Below are 20,190 nucleotides of genomic sequence, written 5' to 3' on the forward strand. Positions count from 1 at the left end.
CAATCGGCGGCGCACGGAGATTGTACCATGTCCGTGTCAAGATTCAAAGTATTTTGGCGGCAGTGGACGTCGAGACAGCCGCGTCCAGCCTGCATCTCACCCGTTCTGACAACTAGAATCGGCCTCGACAGAGCTCGTCGCGACACTCAAGATGCCCCCAAGGCCATCAAAACGCTCCAAGAATGAGGCCAAGGCCACCGCCGCCGTCGTCAAGGCCCCGGCTGGCCCCTTGCCTCAGAGCCGCCTGTTCGCTCCATTCCGTGCCCTCGGCTTCGTCTCGGACGACGTCCCCTTCTCGATGTTCGTGCACACGCCCAAGGGTGCGCTCGCCAAGCCCACGATCCACATTGTTTCGAGCATCGGCAGGAGCTGGCTCATGTGGGACGCTGAGAGGATGACGCTGCTGTTTGCTGGTGAGTCGTGAGCTCGTTCCCCTCCCCTTCCTCCTCGACCCTTCCCACCGGATGATCCACAAATCAAGCATAGTTCAATCAGACCTATCATGATCGACACATAGCATCAATAGTCTTTCGCTCCTATCTGAACCCTCAAGCTCTCTACCTCTTCTACTTGACATCGAAACAGAGCTGACGTCCATTCCAGGTCCCGATGCCGGCGCCCCCATCAACAGTATTGCCCAGACTGGAACCGAGGTGTTTGCCGCTGCTGGACCCCGCGTGATCAAGTATCTTCGTGGCAAGGAGACCGCCGTGTATGACGCTCCAGACGGCTCCACGGTCGGCAAGATCCTCATCTTCGGCGAGCAGCTCGTCGCGCTGAAGCACGACGGAACGGGGCTGTTCGTTTGGAACATTGCGTCGACTGGTGAGCAGAGCAGGGGGTGTATGCCAGGTTCTAACCACTCCAGAACTCGACAACGAGATCCAGTTCCACTCGACGTTCACCGCGACCACTCTCATGCACCCTGTGACCTACCTCAACAAGATCCTCGTTGGCAGCAAGGAGGGCGAGCTTGCTCTGTGGAACATTCGCACTGGGTAGGTTGTGGCGATGGACTGCAGCTGACCTGCCAGCTCTCTCATTCACACCTTCCCCTCCTTCACGCCATCAGCACCCTCACCTGTCACTACGATTGTGCAGTCTCCTGCCGTCGATGTTGTCGGCGTCGGCTACCTTGACGGCGCCATCCGCGTTATGGACATCAAGGACGCCGAGTTGGTGATGCAGATGCGCATGGACCAGGGCTCAATTGAGGGGTTGTCATTCCGCATGGGTATGTGCTATTGAGGGCTTCGACTTGCAGTACTGACAGCGCAGATGGACCTCCCATCCTCGCTTCTTCGTCCTCAGCGGGCACCATTGCCATCTGGGACCTGAACAAGGGTGGGCGAGTGCTGCACACCACACGCATGGCACACGAGCAGAGCGTGACAGGATTGGAATGGGTGCAGGGACAGCCATTGTTGATCAGTAGCAGTCCCGACAACAGTGTGAAGGTGAGCAACGGTCTTCTCTACCATGCTGACGGATAGCAATGGGCATTCGACGCGCCGACCAACGCCCCACGGCTGCTCAAGTTCCGTACGGGTCACCATGCCCCTCCCTCTACTATTCGTTACTATGGCGAGGACGGCAAGCAGATTCTGACAACGGGTCGCGACCGTGCTCTCCGATACACCAGCGTGGTGCGAGACTCGCGCAGTCACGAACTGTCCCAGGGTTCCCTCATCAAGAAGGCCATTGGGCTCGGCGTCTCGGCAGATGAGCTCAAGTTCCCGCCCATCATTGCCCTTTCGAGCTCGTCCACTCGCTCCAAGGACTGGGAAGATGTTCTTACCGCCCACGCCGAGGACTCGACTGCACGAACATGGCGCGTACAGGACAAGCGCTTGGGGCAGGCCGAGTTTGATATGGAGGAGGACGGAGCCGTGCAGGCTGTGTGTGTCACCGCGTGTGGCAACTTTGGATTGGCCGGTTCATCCACCGGCGAGATCAGGATGTGGAACATGCAGTCGGGCAAGGAGCGCAAGTCGTTTGCGCTTTCGGGTCCTGCACCGGGCGACAGCAAGCCCAAGATCATCCAGCAAAGCAAGCCAAAGAAGTCCAAGACCAAGACGGTCCAGAAGACCATTGAGGCGGTCGTCGGCCTGGCAACGGATGCGTTGAATACGACTGTCATTGCAGGCACCCTCGAGGGCAAACTGTACTTCTTCGACTTCCACACCACGCAGCTGCTCCACACTGTGCAGCTCGACTCGTCGATCACGGCCATCGACCTGAACCGCGACAGCGGACTTCTGGCCGTCGTTTGCGACGATCTTGTTGTGCGCCTGGTCGACATTGAGACGCGACGAGTGGTCCGTGAACTGAGAGGGTTCCGCGGCCGTATCCTCGACACGACGTTCACGCCCGACTCGCGCTGGCTCATTGCGACGTCGCTGGACTCGGTGATCAGGACATTTGACATTCCAAGTGGAAAGCTGGTGGACGCGTTCCGATCGTCGTCGATTGCGACAAGTGTGACCTTCTCGCCCACTGGCGACTTCCTTGCCACCGCTCATGTTGACAGCTTGGGTGTGCATCTCTGGTGAGTGCTGCGCGGTGGTTTGTGTCGTCCCAGGACAGCACTGATCCCACAGGGCCAACAAGGCGCAGTTCTCTGATGTCGCGCTTCGCCACATCCCCGAGGACGAGGATGTACCAGAAGTGGCTCTGCCAACAGTCCAGGGTGTTGATGATGAGGGTGAGTGGTGATGTCGTGTTGGTAGTCGGCACCACTAACCCCTCCAGCGCTTGAAGGCCTTGAGCCCGTCGGCGCCCCAGAATACACCGACATCTACACGACGCCCGACTTCCTCGCAGAAGGACTGCTCACCCTGTCGCTCCTCCCGCGGTCAAGGTGGCAGACGCTGCTCAACCTCGAGACGATCAAGGCGCGCAACAAGCCCAAGGAGCCCGTCAAGGCGCCCGAGGCCGCGCCCTTCTTCCTCCCCACTGTCGCTGGTCTGGAACCGCGCTTTGATGTGACCGCCGCGCAGGCCGGCAGCGAGGACCCGTTTTCCGCCCGTCTCGCCCCATCCGCCTCCTTCCTCGAGAGCGAGTTCACACGGCGGCTGGCCCGCGAGGACGAGGATGGCGACTATGCCGCCTTCTTCGAGTACATGAAGGCGCTGTCGCCGTCGGCTGTCGACCTCGAGATCCGATCGCTCGTGTCCCTCGACCACCTGGCCGCGTTCCTCGCCGCTCTCGTCGGCCGCCTCCGCTCCCACCGCGACTTTGAGGCCGTGCAGGCCTTCATGACCGTCTTCCTCTCGGTCCACGGCGACGTGCTCATCGCCAACGCGGAGCTCCGCGACCTCCTCGTGCGCCTCCAGGCCGAGCAGAAGAAGGAGTCGAACCGCCTCCTCGAGCTCATCTCGTACTCGATGGGCACCATCTCCTTCCTCCGCGGCTAGACATCATTAGACCATCCATCCAGTATACAGGGGCGCCACATGCATAAGTGCTAAAGATAATGTGCTGGTGATACAATGCTGCTCTGGGTCTCTCCTCGTCTCGTCTTGTACGCCTAGTCCTCCTCTGGGTCCTTGTAGTTTGCCATCGGGTCGTCGTAGGCCTGCTTGGAGAGGCGGTATGCCTCCATGTCCTCCTCCGTGACGTCGGTCTTGCTCTTCTTGGTGTGCTGCCACGCCTCGTCCTCGTCCATGGCCTTGCGCTTCTTCTCCTCGTCGATGGCGCGCTTGAGCCGCTGCTTGTCGAGGTCGGGCTGGTCCGTCTCTCCCCACGGCGTGGCCGACTCCTTGTTCTTGCCCTTGCGGCTGCGCTCGCTGCTCTTCTCGTCGGCCTCGCGCTTGTTCTTCTCAAGCTTTTCGCGGTGCATCTCAGCCAGTGACTTGGGCTCGGCTTGCTCCTCCGGCTCCTCGTCAGCAGCGAGCAGCTGGCCCGCCGACGAGGCGTGGTTCGCAACCTTGCCCGCTTCGCCAGTGCAGTATGACCCCGAGACTGCTCCGTTAGCACATGCCCATTCCTCCTAACTCACTGATCGAGTGGCAGCACCAGTAGCCCCACCTGCTCGAGTCGCGGTCGTACCACGAGCCCCACACCGACGTGTGGTTGTTGACGTACACGTCCTCGGCGTACTTTGAGCGCACCTTGGCCTGCTCCTGGCCCTTGATGACTTGGCCCGTGCGGCTGTACTCGATGTCTGTCTGGTCAGCGACGGTCGCCCGATATCCGCGCGCAGAACTCACATCGCTCGGTCTGGCCGCCCAACAGCTCCTCTGGCAAGCGCTCGAGATGCTCCTCGCCACCGTACTTCTCGAGGACCGACTGCCGTCCCGTGTCCTTGAGCACCTCCTTCTTCTCCTGGAACTCGCGGTGGAGCAGCTCTCCGGCAGTGGGGTTGGAGTGCACGTTGACGTTGTGGCCGCGCGCAGCCGACTGCCAAGCGAACAGCTGCAGCTTCTGCATGTTGGTCGCCTCGCCCGAGAATCGCGAGTAGTTGTCGCCTGCAAACTTCATGTCCTCGGGCAGGACGCCCACCTCTGGCGCGTCACGCATCGAACGCGTCTTGGGGTCGTAGTAGGCCGATTCGGGGTCCAGGTTGAGCAGGTACTTGGCCGTGTCTTCACGGATACGCAGGTTGCGCACCGTGATACGCGTCTTGGTGTCGAGCTTCTGGCCGACCTGGTCGGCCGCCTCGGCGTACTTGTCCTCGTCCTCCTCGTCCTCGTCCGACGAGCCGAACTCGTCGTCGTCTGGCTGCTTGGCCTTGGCAATCTTCTTGACCGCTGCCATGTCTGTCGACGTCTGCGCATCGATCTCCTCCTCGCGGAACTTGCGGCGGGCCTCCTCGGCAGCCTCATAGTCGTCCACAACGTTCTTGTACTGCGCCGGGTCGTAGCCGTTCCACCTGTCGCGCTTGGCGTCGTACTCGCGAGACACGGACTGGAGCACCTCGTCGGCGCGAATGTCCTTGCCGGTGAACTTTGCTCCGCGTTTCCTCGGGCGCTCAACGCAATCCTTGCGCTTGTGAGTCATGGCACCGCAGTTCTCGCAGGCTCCCTTGCGGAACTTTGTCGCTGCTGGCCCGGCAGTTGCTCCTCGGTCGTACCACTCATCGATGCCGTCCTTCTTCTTCTCCTTCACACGCTGGTGGGACAGGGACGGTCCGTCGCCAAGATCCGCATACCATGGCGCTTTGGAGATGTAGTCTGCGGGTGTCAGAAGTGGTTTCTAGAGAACGCCAACGGCACTCACCTGGGATATGAGGGTTGATTGCCTTGCCATCGGCGTCGACTGCTGGCGCAGCTGTTCCTGCTTTACGAGCCGCCTCGAGCTCGCGCTGGGCGCGGTACGACGACTTTGAGAGCTTGTCGGAGGTTTCAGCCGGGAGACGAAGCATTGTTGGTGATGACCAAGTCGAGGATGAGATGCAGCTTGATACTCAAGTCTGGAGTCTGGAGCACTCCAAGTCGCCACCAGAGGCCGATGGGATAAAATGACCAAAATGGCCTTGATAAAATGCCGCCCGCCCACCACCTCGTCTTCTCCTTTGTCGTCTCGCCACTTTACTCAGTGGCCAACATCTTGCTCACGACTCATCTTCAAACAACCATTCATACACACCCATTCAAGCGACTCTTCGTGATCGCGATTTAAAACGCTCAAACAATGTGGCGCCCTGCTACTCGTAACTTGACCGGCACAAACGACGTGAGTAAGCCTCGAGCTGGTTGTTTTTCGCGACTGGCTCTTCCATTCTTCCACCGACTGACTCATCTCAAGGTGCCGCTGGCCAACAAGCGCCGTTTCGGCTTACCCGAGGAGGCTCCTCCCTCTGGCCCTGCTCCCTCCGGCTACGGCAAGCCGCCGTCCGACTCGCAGTTCTTCAACGGACGCGTGGACCGCGACCGCGAGCGCGTCCCACAAGACCGCGACGACCGCCGTGACGACCGCTACGACCGTGACCGCCGTGACGACTACGACCGCGACCGTAGGCCACGCGACGACGACCGCCGCCGGGACTATGACGACCGGGACCGCGGACGCGACTCGTACGGCCGTGACCGCGAGGGAGGAGGTGGCGGCGGACGGAGCAGCCGGTGGGACGACGACCGTGGGCGTGGAAGGGATGGTGGCCATGGAGACGGTGAGTGGCTTGCAAATGTGTTCAACGGGATGAGCCTGACGGATCAAGACGCACCGAGGAAGAGGAGGTCTCGTTGGGGTGATGCCAGCGACCGTGCCGATGTCGCGGGCCTGCCTGTGAACATCATGGGCAAGGTGTCGCAGTCGGAGCTCGACAACTACGCCATCCACGTCCGTCTTGAGGAAATCAACAGGAAGCTGCGTACCGGTGACGTTGTGCCGCCGGATGGACAGCGCTCGCCCTCGCCACCGCCCAAGTTTGATGCCTACGGTCGCCGCTCGAACACGCGCGAGCTGCGCTACAAGCAAAAGCTCGAGGACGAGCGTAACCGCCTTGTGGACCGTGCCATGAAGAACGACCCCAACTTCCGCCCGCCTCTCGACATGCAGCAGCGCCGCAACGGCCGCCCGATGGAGAAGGTTTACATTCCGGTCCACGAGTTCCCCGAGATCAACTTCTTCGGTCTGCTCGTCGGCCCCCGTGGCAACTCGCTCAAGCGCATGGAGCGTGAGAGTGGTGCCAAGATCAGTATCCGTGGCAAGGGCAGTGTCAAGGACGGTAAGGGACGTTCGGACGCGTTTGCCAACGACGAGGACGACGAGCTGCACTGCGTTGTCACTGCCGACGACGAGCAGAAGGTGCGCACCTGTGTGCAGCTTATCAACAAGGTCATTGAGACTGCGGCGTCGACACCCGAGGGACAGAACGACCACAAGCGCAACCAGCTGCGTGAGCTTGCGTCGCTCAACGGTACGCTCCGTGACGACGAGAACCAGCTCTGCCAGAACTGTGGTGAGAAGGGCCACCGACGATGGGAGTGCCCCCAGCAGCGCATGTACAGCGCCAACGTCATCTGTCGCCTATGTGGTGGCGCCGGCCACATGGCTCGCGACTGTCGTGGCCGCGGCGACCCGAGCCTGGCGCAGAACAACAAGACGCAGTTCGACTCGGAGTTCTCGGCGCTCATGGCCGAGCTTGGCGAGACGCCTGGCGGCGACGCGCGCCCCCAGCAGCAGCAGCAACAGCCGCAGGAGGAGCAGCGCGTCCCGCCTTGGCGCATCCCGGAGAACTGGCACGGCGGTGGTCGCCGCCACGACGGACCTCCTGGCGGCGGCTTTGGCGGTGGTGGCGGCGGCGGCGGCTACGGCGGTGGTTACGGCGGCCAGGACCAGGGCTACGGCGGTGGCGGCGGCGGCGGCGGCTACGGCGGCCGGGATCAAGGCTACGGTGGTGGTGGCAATGGCGACCAGTATGCTTCGTAAGTGCAGACAAGGGCTCCCGAGTTCGGCGCTGACAACGCAGCTACTACGCGTCGATTGGGCAGGCCGCCTAGGCGCCAACTGACCGCTCACGACGACGTGCGAGCTGAGAGCTGAGAGAGCTGAGCGCTGAGCCGCTGAGCAGCGCAACCGCCGCGCCCTTGCCAGCAAGCGGCACGCGGCGAGGACCAGTAGTTTGCAGCCACAGACAGACCCAGACCCAGACCAGACCAGACCCAACCAAACCTAAACCTTACGTTTCCATGTTATCGAGTGGAGTGCTGATGTATGAGTGGGCGTGGAAGAGCGTGGAAGTGGGGCGCGAGCGCGGAGCGCGGAGCACGTCGTTGGTCTGCACCACGGCAGAAGGAATGGTATAGGCATGGTCGAGGTTTGTAGGTCTGCAGTGTGGTGTGCTCAGCTTGACGCGGGCAGCGGCAGATGCAGCGTGCACTGTGCTGCGTGATGTAAGATGCATTGTCTGTGCTGGGCTATGGGATGGGCTATGGTCTGCTGCTTGATGGACTGGATCGTGGATCGTCGACGGATCACCACACCTCGTCGACCTTGCTGCGGTGGATGCAGAAGCCCTGCGCTGTCAGCTCGGCTGTCGTCGCCCAACCCAGCCCCACCCAACTCACCGGCGTCACCCACTCGCGGCACCCGCACTGCATGCCGGCCCAGTCAAACGTGCCGATCTTTGCGCCGCACTTGTCGTTGGGGCACACGAGCTTTCCGCTCACCTCGCCCTTGTTGAGCACGGGCTCCATCCAAGTCAACGGCTCGACAAAGTACCCCGAGCACTTTGGGTTGACGAGGATGGGCGCGGGGGCAGCGACGCCAAAGCTCGGGCGGCGGGGCGCGGGCGTCGGCGCGTTCGCCGCGGGCGAGAGCGGCGCGCTCTTCTCCGGGCTGCTGCCCGTCGAGAGGGCCGGCGACACGCCTCCACCAGCGGCGCGGAGCGCGGCGAGCTGCGGGGGCAGGCGGGCGGCGAGCGCGTCGGCGTCGAGAATCGGCCGCGTGTGGCTCGGCCGGCGCGAGCTCGCGCTGGGCGTCATGGGCTCTGGCGCGCCGCCGAGGATGGAGCGCGCGCGCGGGCGGCCGTCGGCGCTCGCCGAGCTGTTGCGCCGCGACTTGGTGAGCGGGAGCCCGGTGAGGGGGTTGATGACGTCTGACACGCCCGCCTCCGCGGGCTCGGGCTCGGTGAGCGCACTCAACGGCCCGGGGAGGGTGATGTTGCTCGGCGTGCGTGGCCTGCTAACCGGGCTCTGGTCGAGAATGTGGTCCATCATGTGCTCGCGCACGGCGAGGTGCCGCCGGCACATCTTGCACCGGATCTTGCGGCGCCCGGCGCCGCCCGACGGCGTGGGCGGCTGCGACGCGCTCGGCGTGGCGGGGTAGCGCGCCATGTGCTCTGTTGACGGGGCGGCGCCTTGGTCTGCGGCGGCCATGTCAGCGGGGGTGGGTTGTGGATGGTGGGTGGAAGGGAAATTTGGATGGATGTGGAGGTTGGTTTCAGATGGGTGGGTGGTGGTGGAGCTGGCTCGAGTCGTCCACCTCGGTGCCGGCGACGAGTCGAGCCGCACCACAGCGAGCGCACACCCAGCCCAGCCCCATGCATGCACGCGCACGAGCACCCACACCCGCGCCACTCACTCATGACCATGCCCGTCGTGCGCTCGAGGTACCACTGGCGCGTGCTCCTGTCCTTCATGTTAACGCGCCCATCGGCGAGGTAGTACAGGCCTAGCTGGTGCCAGAACGTCTCAGAGGGGTCGACCACGGGTCGGGCCTCGCGCACGATGGCCACCGCTTCGACAGGATCGAGGCCCTCACAGCGCATGAGGAACGCGGCCGCGACCGTCGCCGAGCGGCTCATGCCCGCCTGGCAGTGCACCAGCACGCCGCCGGCGCTCGTCTCCCCCACGCCGGGCGCGATGTCCCCGCTCCGCTCGGCCACGGCCTCGCCCGAGCGCCGGAGCAGCGCTTCCCGGATCCACGCGCTCGTGCTCGGCAGGTGCTGCAGCATGTCGCTGGACGCGACGTCGTCAATCTCGACGGGGTACGTGCTGAACTCTGGCGCAAAGTCGAGCCTGGGCCGGAGGAGGGACACGATGTTGGTCTGGGTGTCGGCGTCAGTTCGTCCCCCCAGCCCCCACTCACAATCCCGCGCGCGCGCAGCCCGTCCGCGTCCATCGCAGCCACGAGGTCGCCGACCCACAGCCCGTCCGCCACCTCCTGGAGGTGCTCGATCTCCTCCCCCTCCTCCCCGTCGTCGCCCTCGTCCCTCGCCTGGCGGAAGTAGTCGTCGTCCTCGTCCTCCTCGCCCGCCCAGGCCTGCCGCCGCGCGACGACGGCCGGCGCCTCGCCCCCCGCCGCGGCGATCTCGGCGAGCCGCCGTGCCGCGGCCTCGAGGCTGCCGGTCGACGCGACCTGCGCGTACACGTCGTCGATGGCGTCCTCGTCTGGCCGGAGCGCGTCGGCCGGCGGCTCGTCGGCGTGCGTCGCGGACGTGCGTTGGGGCAGGGTGGGGCGCGGCATTGTGCTCGTGATGGTGGTGGGATGAAGAGTCAGATACGGTTCAGATCGTTCAGATCGCGGTGCGAGGTGGACGTCACTGCACCACTGCCGGCATCTCTTGGCGACTCGCTCCAGGTCGGCTGCGACGCCGGCTCGGGTTGCATCTGCACTGGTGTATAGGTGGGCGACGGCGCGCGTGCGCTTGCACGCATAGCACCGCTGCCTTGACACGCCTTGCACGCTCGGTGATCTGCAGCAAGCAGCTCGACGGCACAAGGACTGGCGCCGCAACTGGCTCCACCCCACACGCCTCGCCCCGCGTCCTGATCATCGTGGGCACACAACACAACCCCCGGCCCCGGCCAGCCCTGCTCACCATCACACACAGCCCACAACGGCCACAACCCAGCTCGCTCTGCTCCGCCCGCCGCACCTGCACACCCAATATCCAGACTCCGCATCCCTACCCCACCCACACCCGCCGCTGCCTCTCCGACAGCTCACCATCCCCCCGCCCCCCGCCCACCCCCTTGCAATGCTATTCATTCATCTGCACCTATTCCGCGCTCTACACTTAGATGCCCTCTGCGAATCGTCAGCACAATCCAACTCCCCCGCCTCGCTACACTCACGCGCAAGAGCAGTGTTGAAGCGGTTGACCTTCGAGATCGCCGACAGGTCAATGGTCTTGTCTCCAAAGTCGACAATCAGGCCACCGAGGATCGAGGGGTTGACCTTGTTGGCAAACTTGAGGGTCTTGCCCTCAGCAACCGAGGTGTTCTTGATGGCCTTCTCAAGACGGTTGAGCGACTTGGAGTCGAGGGGCTCGGCCGAGGTGATGGTGATCTCGACCTCGCCACGGTAGGCCGCGATGAGGGTGTGGAAGTCGGCAAAGACGCGCGACGCCGAGGCGAGGCGGCCGTTCTCCGAGAGGACCGAGAGGAGGTTGAGGAGGTATGGCGACGAGCCCGAGGGGACAACGCCCTTGAGGGCCTCGGCGCGCTCGGCGGCCGAGAGGGTGGGGTTGTCTGGAGAGTTGAACATGACGAGGCAGCCATTCGGTGCGATGTAACGAGTCGAGAGGAGACATGGTCAGCGCTGCACCCCTCGCCGTCGCCATCGCTGCTCGCCCGCGCTCACCAATAAGAGCCTGGACCTTCTTGTCCTCCTTGATCTTCTTGTCAAAGGACTCGACGTCCTTGGCGAGGGTGTCGAGCTCCTTGGGGCCCTTCCTGAGCGCAGCGAGGTAGGCCGAGGTGGCGTACGTGCCGGTCAGCGAGTTGAGCTGGACGGGGGCCTGGGAGTGTCAGCGGGGGGACCGGGCAAGGAAGCGGGGTGGCAGCGTGCGGATGTCGAATCGGCACGGCCGGCGCCGCATCTCGCATCGGCACGGCGTAGATTCGGGCGGGCGCTGCATGCACCGAGGGGGTATCACGGCGTGCGCATTGTCGCCGCGGATGCGCCAGCCCACACCGGGAGGGCTGGTGCGCGGCGTCGGCGCGATACACGCCCCCGGCGATTCTTGCAGCGCCGCTCCTCATCTTTCCGAGTGCGAGGGCGCGGGCGGGCGCCGATTCGTCGATTCCGCGAGCGCCGATGCAGCAACACACCTTGACGGCGGCGGCGGCGGAAGCGTAGCCACGGGCGGCGAAGGTGCGGGCGATGGAGGCCATTTTGGTGGGGAGGAGAGTGGGGGAGTGGTGAGGGGGTATAGGTGTGATGGTGAGCGAGGTGAGCTCGACGGTGGTGGTTGGGCGGTGGCCGTTGGCGGAGCGAGCAGGCAGCAGCAGGCCACCCAGGCCGCTGGGTGCTCGTCAGTCTGATGCCGCTGGCTGTCTTCCCCCGCCAGCCTGGCTCACGTCGTCGCTGGCAGGGCGCCGGAGCAAGTCGGTATTGAACAAGTGTGGCACAATTTGATTCCGCGTTGGCGTGCCTGGCCAACTCTGTCTGTCGGGCATCCCCACCCGTTTGCTCTGATTTTTTTCTTGTAAGCCGATGACGGGCTGGAATGGAATGGAAATGGAAATGAGAGACGCCGCGCTAATCACTCTGGAATAGGAGGAATTAGCAAAGCCTATTTGGAACTAGTTGGCGTCGTTATTGGGGAACTCGGGCGCTTCGGACCGTCGGATGCTTGTGGCCGTAGAGCTCGTCTCTGTGTCTCGATCTCACCGTGCCGTGTGTCTGGGTCTTTTTTTTGCGCGGTCGAAGCTCATCATAGCCAGGCCAGCAGCAGACTGTTGTCAGTAGCAAGCAAGCAAGAGCGCACGTCCACACGACTGCAGCAGGTGCATCATCTCTTTGCATCCATCGCACATCTCTCTCACATCATCATCATCATCCCACACACTGCACACCTTCCTTTTGTAATAGCGTTCCTTGTTGCCACCTGCACCAAGGCAATCAGCCTGCATCCGACCCGTCGTCCGTTGCCGCCGCCGCCGCGCCGCCGTCTGTCCGCCCGCCCGACCGACCGACAGAAACGCAGCAGCAGAGTCAGTCAGGCGCGCGCCGCCAGCCCGCCCCGCCAGCCGCCCCTTTGACAACCCTGCTTTGCCTTTTGCCCTCGGTGTTGCCCCTTTGCCCTTGGCTTTTCCCTTGACGACTATAACAACTCTCACCCGCCCAACTGTATACAAACCGGTTTCAGCGATTTCAACGAACAAGTCTCTCTCTCTCTTCGCTCTTTGCCGCCGCCCCCCCGCCGCCGCCTGCCGTATTCCCCCTCCCCTCCCTCCTCTCCGCCCGATCTCTCCGCTGCCCATCCTTTCTTCAGCGCACAAACCTCGTTTTTCATTCCTAGACACACATCACACCTCCTTTGGCACAAACTCGCGCGTCCCAAAGGTCGGTCGCGTGCATACCCAATCACCCCACACTCGTCGTCATCTCCCCCCCACGACAAGACAAGCACAGGCGCATAAAGACGACGACAACGACGACATCGACGACACTCCTTTGGCGCCCACATCGCCGCCCATCGTCATGAACACTTCCACCTTACTCTCCCTCCTCCCCAACGCGGGCACCTACTCGGCAAGTCCCTCGTTTGGTGACTCGTCGGCCTTGGGGCGCGCCTACGACTACGTCGGAGGTGCTTCCGACAACGACTCGGCATCCGCTGGCCAGTCGGCCTTGGATTTTTCATCCTACTCGTACCCAGACGACCTGGGCGCCTTTGGCGTCACTGGCCACTCTGGAGCATCACACTCGTACAACCCCCGCCAGGGCCAGGCAAACGGCCAGGCCGCTCAGACTAGCGCGTACCCCCACAGCCTGGTTCAGCCCGACTTTGCGTCCCAGTACCGCAACGACCACGCCGGCGTCATGGATGACCGATCAAACGGCAATCTCATCAACGGCCACGGTGAGACGGCTCGTTTCCTCGACCTCGAGATCAACCAGCCCGGCCCATCAACCTACCGTCATGCTACCAACGGTCTCTACTCTGGATCCGAAGCATCGCACGAGGATCCCACCCAGGCCTACGTCGACGGCTCGGCCCATGACGACGACCTCGTCAAGGTCGAGAACGGCAGCGGCGACGCCGAGGGCGAGGACGCCGATGCCGACAACGAGGAGCCCCTCTACGTCAACGCCAAGCAGTACCACCGGATACTCAAGCGCCGTCTCGCGCGCGCGAGGTTAGAAGAGCTGAACCGCCTCGTGCGGTCCCGAAAGGTTAGCTCGCGCGGCTGCAGCATTTTTCTCATGACTTGTTAACTGACACTATTCACAGCCCTACCTGCACGAGTCTCGGCATCGTCATGCGTGCTCGCGCCCCCGCGGCAAGGGTGGTCGTTTCCTCACTGCCGACGAGATTGAGCAGCTCAAGCGCGAAGAAACAGCAAAGGAAGCGGCTAGCGCCAACGGATCAGTGTCGGGTGAGCCATCCACCGACGGATCGCCTTCAGAAGCTGCTCCTTCGACATAGACGACGACGGGGCAAGCGACATGATACCCATTTGCTCTGTGTTACCCATCTTGGGCTCTGGGCTCGATGACCCACCCACCACCCAAACCCAACCCACCCCCTACCCTAGCGCGCTGTGCCGACTGTCGGGTTGCCTCGAGCGCCACCCGTCTGCATTACCGCCAACCCCGACCATAATAGACAAGTCCACCTCGTGTGTGTACTTATAGAGCGCTCGTATGTGAGCATTACGATGGCATGTGCATGGTGTGGAGCTGGGCGGGGGTGTAGCCGCGTAGCCGCTGTGGCCGCTGTATAACTTGTTTGTCGCGCCCATAAACATGGGCATCGGATCGGCCGGAGATGGTGACATTGGGGGAGGTGGGTCAATTTGGCGGTGCTGCGCGTTCGCTGCATTGTTTGCCGCCCTGGAGCTCATGCCCAACAGCGGCGGCTTGGAAGGCGAAAAAAGGGCCGACGGCGCGCCATGGCGGCGGCATCCCTGCGGCTTGCTCGGCCGGTCCCTGGCCGCACCAGCAAGCCGCCAACAACCGCCAAGCTGATCTCGGCGTGTTCGGGCGCGCGCCGGTGCGCCGCTGGGCCGCTGGGCCGCTGGGCCGCTGGGTACGCGCCGCCGCCGACCGCCACCGCCGCCGCCGGCCGCCCCCGTGGTCGCTAGCGTAGCGAGCGGGCCGTGGCGTGCTCCTGCTGACAGACGGCGCGGGGGGCGAGTGGCGACCGGCGCGCTGCCGGCTCTGTGTGTTGCCCTCCACCCCCCCCCCCCCCCTCCTCTCCTAGAGCGAACCGGCGGCAGTCGTCGCCTCGTGCGTGCTCGGGCATGTGCTCCGATGAGGAGGAGGGCGACGAGGCGACACGCACAGCCGAGCGGTGGGAGCTGCAGACGCGCGGGGAGGGCAGGATGCAGCATATCTGATAGTCACACTAGCCCTCGGCCGATAACAACAGACGAGGCAATGACGCTTTGGCCACGCGCCAGTGGCGACGGCTGGCTCTCCGCTCTACACCCCGCCGCTCACCCGCCCGCCTTGTCAACAATGCATCGTGTACAACTCGGCCAGATCAGTCCCTTCCGCTCCCGGAGGGCGCCCTGTTCTCCTTCCTCGGACTCGCTTGAGCCCTAGGACTAAGGATGACAATTGGGTGGGATCATCATGTCTGGGGGTGGGGGAGGGGGGGGGGGGGTATGGGGATGGGAAGGTATCTGTGTGCAGGGTATGGTCGACGAGCTGGCCTACGCCAGCTCGTCACGTCTCCGGTCGTTTACTCGTCGCTGCCGCCGCCGCCTACTCGTCGCTGTCGCTCGCGGCGGGCTCGGCCTCGGGCGGCACCTCTGGCACGCCGACGTTGGGGTTGTCCGGGTCGTCCTCGGCGTACGTCTCGTTGGGGACGGGCGCGTCGAACGGGTCGGCGGGGGCAGGCGGCGTCGCGTGCCGCTGGCGCTCGAGCGCGTGCCGGAGGTGGAGCGAGCGCGGGAGGGGGATGTGGTGGGGGCGGAGCGCCGGCGAGGACGGGGAGGGCGGCCGCTTGGATCCCTGCCGTGAGCTACACCATAACCAGCACGCCAACTCACAGCCATCACAGGCGGCACCTCGCCACCATCAGGCACCTCGAGCACCGCGTCAAGGTCGAGCTCGTCCCACCCCTCGCCGTCGCGGTGCGCCGCGCCGAGCTGGTTGCCGGCCGCCGCGCGCACGGGCTGCATGCTGCGGCTTGCGAGGCCCTTGGGCCGCCCGTAGGGATAGCTCGGGTGCACCTGGCTCGGCAGCGTCTCGTCGGCGTCGAGCCGCGGCGGCTCGAGGTACGGGCTGAAGATTACGTTCTCGTCAAAGCCGGGCATGACGGACCACCCGTCCTCTGGCGGGTCGTCGGTCAGCAGCGCGAGGATGTGCGACTCGGTCGCGTGCAGGTGCGTGAAGCGCGCGTCCTGGGGTTAGCGGGGGTGGGGTGGAGGTGCGTACTGTTATGCTCGTTGTCATTGTCGGTGGTGCGCGACCCGCGCGAGGTGGTGAGAGTGACGAGTGATGCGAGTTGAGTGTTTTGTTTGGGTGCGAGGGTGGGCGTTGTTGGCTGGCTTTAACGCTTTTCCTAATGGTATTACAAAGGAAGGCGTTTGTTTACAATCACTGTTGAATTGGGGCCTTTGTAAGTACCGCCAAACAGTGAACAACAATGGGGAGCCACCATGAATGCAGCGCTAGATTTATTAGATCTGGACAATACTCGTGCTCATCTACACTGTGCCATGTATGCGTCGCGTCGCGCTCGCTGTTCAACTGTGCCGGTCGAGACGCCTTTGGTGACAATGACCACGCAACACTGGGTGCGTCACAGTGTCACCCACCCATTTTGGTCGTGGTGGAGGTGTTCCAGCCGCCAGTGACCTCGACTTTTGACGCCAACGCCAAAGACGGCGGCGACACCATCACCGACCGAGGCAGCCGGCGGGCGGCCGGACGGGCGAGCAAACGCCCTTTCATCTCCTCCATCTCTCTCTCTCTCACTCTCATCACTCTCACTCTGCTTCACACACACCACAACCTCCACGAACATGTCATTGAAACGTCCTCGCGTAGCAACACTAGGTGCGCATCGAGCTCGGTCGGCCCCACCCCCCACCCCCCTCCCCAACCCCACTCACACCATCAGAGGCCTTCATCATCGACACCTTCACAACCGTGGACAAGGATGGCAAAGAGAAGCCACTCGACAAGCCAGACCAGGTAGGCTGCCCGTGCCCTTGCCCGACGCTGACGGCCAGATTGGCGGCGCCGGCACATACGGTACGCACGCCGCCTCGCGCCTCATACCCGCCTCACTCACACGCTAACCCTTCAGCCATTGTCGGCGCCCGCATCTTCCTCCCACCATCGCGCCTGGGCATGATTGTCGACTACACTCCAGAAACGCTGCCCCAGCCCATGATCGCCTCGCTGGAATCCTTCGGCAAGGACATGTGGACGTTTAGGCAGCGAAAGGACGGGCACGACACGACGCGCGCCGTCAATCGTTATCGCGGCCAGGTGCGAGGGTGCGTCGATAGTGGCTGAGACAAGGCCCCAACAACTCACACCCCCACCCGCAGGTTCGAGTACCTCACCAAACCGTACCTTCTCTCACCGCGAGACCTGCTCGACACCGAGTGGACCAACCCGTTGCCGTCGTGGATCCACCTCGTGTCCTTCCCCGACCGCGCCGTGCAGGCGATCGCCGAGATTGCAGCCATGAGCGCCGAGGCGGACGGTGGCTGGCACCCGGGCTTCCTTTGGGAGCCTGAACCTGTGCGTATGCGGTCACGGGAGACAAGCTCACACACCCAGCCGTGCTGCCTGCCTGAAAACCTCGCCTTCTTTGCCAAGAAGATCGCCCACCACGTTGATGTCATCAGGTGAGGAAAGGTGCTGGGGGGGCAGCGCTGACGCCGAGCCCGAACGACACCGAGGCAATAGCGCTGTATGGAATCGACCCCCCTTCAGAAGCGGAAAAGGTCCTCGCGCTCGAGTACTGCACGCGCCGGCTGCTGACATTGCGGCCGCGCGTGGCGGCGGTGCTGCGGGCAGGGCCTTTGGGCTGCTGCTACGCCTTGACGGAGGACCTGACGCCCGATGTCCCGATCGACCCGCTCTCGCAGCACCCGCCCCAGGTCCCAGTGTACTGGGTGCAGCCGTTTTGGGTCAAGGGCATGGCGGGGTGGGACAAGGCGGTGGTGGACCCGACGGGTGCTGGCAACGCCTTTATGGGGGGGCTGATGGCTGCGCTCGACGAGGGCAAGGACATGCACGAGGGTGGGTAGGGCGGTGAGAGCCGAGCTGATATCCCAGCCGTGATCTGGGCGACCGTCGCAGCCAGCTTTGTCATCGAGCAGCACGGCCTGCCAAACATGGTCAAGGTGCTGGGGCGCGAGGTGTGGAACGGCGACTACCCGTGGGAGCGCGTAGAGGCGCTGCAGCGGCGCATGGGCACGGGCGAGTTGTGAGGGCAGGGGGGACGCGTGAGGGGATGGGGAGAAGTCTACAATACATGTGCATTTATACCGAGAACCGACACCTAGCATGTTAATACCTGTGATGTGGTCGGGGGTGGTGCAAGGTGGTTGCCACGGCAGTGTCGTCAGAGCTTCGGCCCGTTCCGCCACCCAAAGATTTCGGCGACCTCGATCGGCAGGCTGCATTTTGACGTTTGCAGCCTCTTGAACACACCACACTCGGCCGTCATGCTTCCGACCGTCCTTGAAGCGGGCATCGCGCTCAGCAGGAGAAGAGTGCCAGGGGCGCTGCGGCGCGTCAGCACCACAACGTGCGTGCGGGACTCGGGCTCGGAGCCTGGCCCGTCGGCGCCGTCCTCGTCGTCCTCGGCCTCGTCTTCCTCCTCCCCGTCCGACCCGGCGCCAACACCAAGCACATCGGCGCCACCCTCGCCCCTCGGTGCCGACCCCGCACACGCCGACACGCTGCGCGCGCAGCGCATCGACCAGCTCTGGGACCGTGTCGTGCGCACGCCGTAAGCTCCCCCTTGCGTGCCCCTCTAACCCCCCAGAGCAGCCGTCGCCGGCGGCGGCGGGCCCACGCGCTCGATCCTCGAGCAGCCAACGCGCGCGACGTACCCCCGCAAGCTGCGGGGCACGACGATGCGCGCGCACCGCGCGGCGGGGCAGACGCCCCACGAGGCACAGCGCTTCAACGCCATCCTCTCTGGCATCCTCGACAAGCTCGGCGCGGGCGAGGGCGGCGAGTGGCGCGCCAACCGCCCGCAGAAGGGGCTGCCGTTCGAGCCCCCCCAGTTCAGGCGGAAGGAGGACGACGCGAGCCCCGAGCTGCGCGCGGCCGTCGACGCCGCCGTCGAGCAGCTGTCCGTCCTCGGCTCGGCGGCCGAGGTCGTGGCCTGGGCCGAGGCGAACCTCTTCTGCCCGGGCGACGCTGGCGCCTACCCCGCCATCTATGGGCGCATGTTTCCCCGCGTCCTTGGCGCGCTTCGCCGGCTCAATGCGCCGCACGTCGCGCTCGCGCTGTTCGAGCACGCGCGCGCCCTCGGTCTCGAGAGCTACCTCGCGGCGTGTAATACCGCCGCGTACAACGAGCTGCTGGCGATCCGGTGGGGCCACTTCCGCGACCTGCACGGCGTGTACGCCGGCGTGCGTGAGATGGAGGTCAACGCCGTGTTCTGGGACAAGAAGACGGCCGAGGTCGTCGGCGGCGTCGTGGACGAGGTCGGGAGAGAGATCCTCGGCCGCACAGGCTCGAGCCATCGCTGGGGTAGCGACGCGTACGTCGCGCTCGCGCAGCTCGAGCAGCGGATTGCCGACGATACCGCGCGCCAGGAGCGCATCTTCGACGTCAAGGCGCAGGTCCGGCGGCGCGGCAACGAGCGCGGGGGTGAGTGGGGGCGCGGTGCGGCCGCCGCCGGCGGCGAGTGGAGGGGTCGTGCCGGCGGGAGCGGCGACGGGCACGGGCGCGGCGACGGGCACAGGCGCGCGCCCCGCCCTGCGCGCGACGAGGCCGACGACTGGGCCTAGACCCCCGTTGTAGATCACTTCTCTGCATTGCATTTGGCGCTCGCTCGCTCGCTCGCTGCGACGACCACGCCCATGACATGATATAGTACAACACTGCTACATTACTCTGCGGCGGCCAGCCTCGCCTGCGAGCTGGCGAATAGCCGCTCCTGCAGCGCCTGGAGCTCCTCTGGCGTCATGCCGTTCGTGTCGGGCTGGTTGCGCTGGCGGTCCTGGGAGGGTCAGCGGGGCGGGGCTTGGGGCTGGGGCACGGCGGCCGACGTGGTCACGCCGGTAGCCGCGCCGACGCCGCACGCACCTTCTGGCTCTGCTTGAACTCGGAGTGCGACTCGTCCACTTCTGGCAGGAAGCTCTCGAACCCGAGTTGCTGCGTGTGTCAGCTGCCTACCGCCTGCCGCCTGCGCAGCCCAGCCCACCTTCAGCGCCTCGAGCACATGCTCCGGCGAGATTGTCTTCTTCGAGCTCTCCTCGCACACCGTGTTGCTCTGGGCCGAGATGAGCTTGATCCACTCTGCGGGCGGCGTCAGTTGGCGTGGACGGCGGCGGCACGCACCGACACAGCAGTCGACAATGATCTCCTTGGTGTCCTTTGAGCAGCTTAGGTCCTCGGGCAGCATCTCTGCGGCGTTAGCTGTGCCCGGGGGGGAAGGCGCACCAGAAATAAGCTTGTACACCGTCGCCTTGGGCAGCGTGTGCTCGTCGTCGCCGCCGAAGCCTTCGCGGTCTGACATGGCGGGGGGGGCGGGGGTCGTAAGTTTGGTGGAGGAGTGGTGGAGTGTTGTTGTGTGTCAAGTTTGGTTTTTGTAGCCCGCGCCTTTGGCCACTCACCGCGGCGGCCTCCACCTCCGACCTGAAC

The 20,190-nt window shown here is 64.4% G+C and overlaps 9 protein-coding genes across 9 annotated transcripts; 4 read left to right on the top strand and 5 right to left on the bottom strand.

Annotated features, from left to right (window-relative positions):
• Positions 1 to 151: 151 nt before the first annotated feature.
• Positions 152 to 3,416, top strand: UTP21 (rRNA-processing protein utp21; the record flags this gene model as incomplete). The annotated part of the gene is made up of 8 exons (XM_069349261.1): positions 152 to 413; positions 604 to 825; positions 869 to 998; positions 1,035 to 1,234; positions 1,279 to 1,457; positions 1,494 to 2,548; positions 2,601 to 2,704; positions 2,752 to 3,416. The coding sequence occupies 8 exons, from the start codon at positions 152 to 154 to the stop codon at positions 3,414 to 3,416; spliced, it is 2,817 nt and encodes a 938-aa protein (XP_069212805.1).
• Positions 3,417 to 3,529: 113 nt separating this feature from the next.
• On the bottom strand, positions 3,530 to 5,365 carry SLU7 (mRNA splicing protein; the record flags this gene model as incomplete). The annotated part of the gene is made up of 4 exons (XM_069349262.1): positions 3,530 to 3,963; positions 4,001 to 4,165; positions 4,212 to 5,174; positions 5,221 to 5,365. The coding sequence occupies 4 exons, from the start codon at positions 5,363 to 5,365 to the stop codon at positions 3,530 to 3,532; spliced, it is 1,707 nt and encodes a 568-aa protein (XP_069212806.1).
• A 269-nt stretch (positions 5,366 to 5,634) lies between these two features.
• Positions 5,635 to 7,445, top strand: Q8F55_000612 (uncharacterized protein; the record flags this gene model as incomplete). Its single annotated transcript, XM_069349263.1, has 4 exons — positions 5,635 to 5,676; positions 5,749 to 6,112; positions 6,161 to 7,370; positions 7,415 to 7,445. The coding sequence occupies 4 exons, from the start codon at positions 5,635 to 5,637 to the stop codon at positions 7,443 to 7,445; spliced, it is 1,647 nt and encodes a 548-aa protein (XP_069212807.1).
• Positions 7,446 to 7,919: 474 nt separating this feature from the next.
• On the bottom strand, positions 7,920 to 9,912 carry YVH1 (tyrosine protein phosphatase yvh1; the record flags this gene model as incomplete). The annotated part of the gene is made up of 4 exons (XM_069349264.1): positions 7,920 to 7,961; positions 8,013 to 8,809; positions 9,028 to 9,493; positions 9,535 to 9,912. 4 exons carry the CDS (start codon positions 9,910 to 9,912, stop codon positions 7,920 to 7,922), a joined length of 1,683 nt encoding a protein of 560 aa, XP_069212808.1.
• Positions 9,913 to 10,465: 553 nt separating this feature from the next.
• On the bottom strand, positions 10,466 to 11,564 carry ATP5 (ATP synthase F0 subcomplex subunit OSCP atp5; the record flags this gene model as incomplete). Its single annotated transcript, XM_069349265.1, has 4 exons — positions 10,466 to 10,476; positions 10,524 to 10,919; positions 11,032 to 11,188; positions 11,502 to 11,564. 4 exons carry the CDS (start codon positions 11,562 to 11,564, stop codon positions 10,466 to 10,468), a joined length of 627 nt encoding a protein of 208 aa, XP_069212809.1.
• Positions 11,565 to 12,876: 1,312 nt separating this feature from the next.
• HAP2 (Transcriptional activator) lies at positions 12,877 to 13,825 on the top strand (the record flags this gene model as incomplete). Its single annotated transcript, XM_069349266.1, has 2 exons — positions 12,877 to 13,572; positions 13,631 to 13,825. The coding sequence occupies 2 exons, from the start codon at positions 12,877 to 12,879 to the stop codon at positions 13,823 to 13,825; spliced, it is 891 nt and encodes a 296-aa protein (XP_069212810.1).
• A 1,283-nt stretch (positions 13,826 to 15,108) lies between these two features.
• Positions 15,109 to 15,801, bottom strand: Q8F55_000616 (uncharacterized protein; the record flags this gene model as incomplete). The annotated part of the gene is made up of 3 exons (XM_069349267.1): positions 15,109 to 15,357; positions 15,396 to 15,749; positions 15,784 to 15,801. 3 exons carry the CDS (start codon positions 15,799 to 15,801, stop codon positions 15,109 to 15,111), a joined length of 621 nt encoding a protein of 206 aa, XP_069212811.1.
• A 572-nt stretch (positions 15,802 to 16,373) lies between these two features.
• On the top strand, positions 16,374 to 19,334 carry MAK32 (Double-stranded RNA-containing particles stability; the record flags this gene model as incomplete). Its single annotated transcript, XM_069349268.1, has 10 exons — positions 16,374 to 16,407; positions 16,472 to 16,545; positions 16,584 to 16,605; positions 16,661 to 16,853; positions 16,908 to 17,103; positions 17,143 to 17,210; positions 17,249 to 17,607; positions 17,644 to 17,794; positions 18,008 to 18,322; positions 18,359 to 19,334. The coding sequence occupies 10 exons, from the start codon at positions 16,374 to 16,376 to the stop codon at positions 19,332 to 19,334; spliced, it is 2,388 nt and encodes a 795-aa protein (XP_069212812.1).
• Positions 19,335 to 19,435: 101 nt separating this feature from the next.
• On the bottom strand, positions 19,436 to 20,065 carry NCB2 (negative cofactor 2 transcription regulator complex subunit ncb2; the record flags this gene model as incomplete). The annotated part of the gene is made up of 5 exons (XM_069349269.1): positions 19,436 to 19,546; positions 19,633 to 19,701; positions 19,751 to 19,845; positions 19,888 to 19,953; positions 19,990 to 20,065. The coding sequence occupies 5 exons, from the start codon at positions 20,063 to 20,065 to the stop codon at positions 19,436 to 19,438; spliced, it is 417 nt and encodes a 138-aa protein (XP_069212813.1).
• Between the last annotated feature and the right edge of the window lie 125 nt (positions 20,066 to 20,190).

The sequence above is a fragment of the Vanrija albida genome (assembly GCF_041260175.1).
Source record: "Vanrija albida strain AlHP1 chromosome Unknown contig_1, whole genome shotgun sequence".
Taxonomy (NCBI): domain Eukaryota; kingdom Fungi; phylum Basidiomycota; class Tremellomycetes; order Trichosporonales; family Trichosporonaceae; genus Vanrija; species Vanrija albida.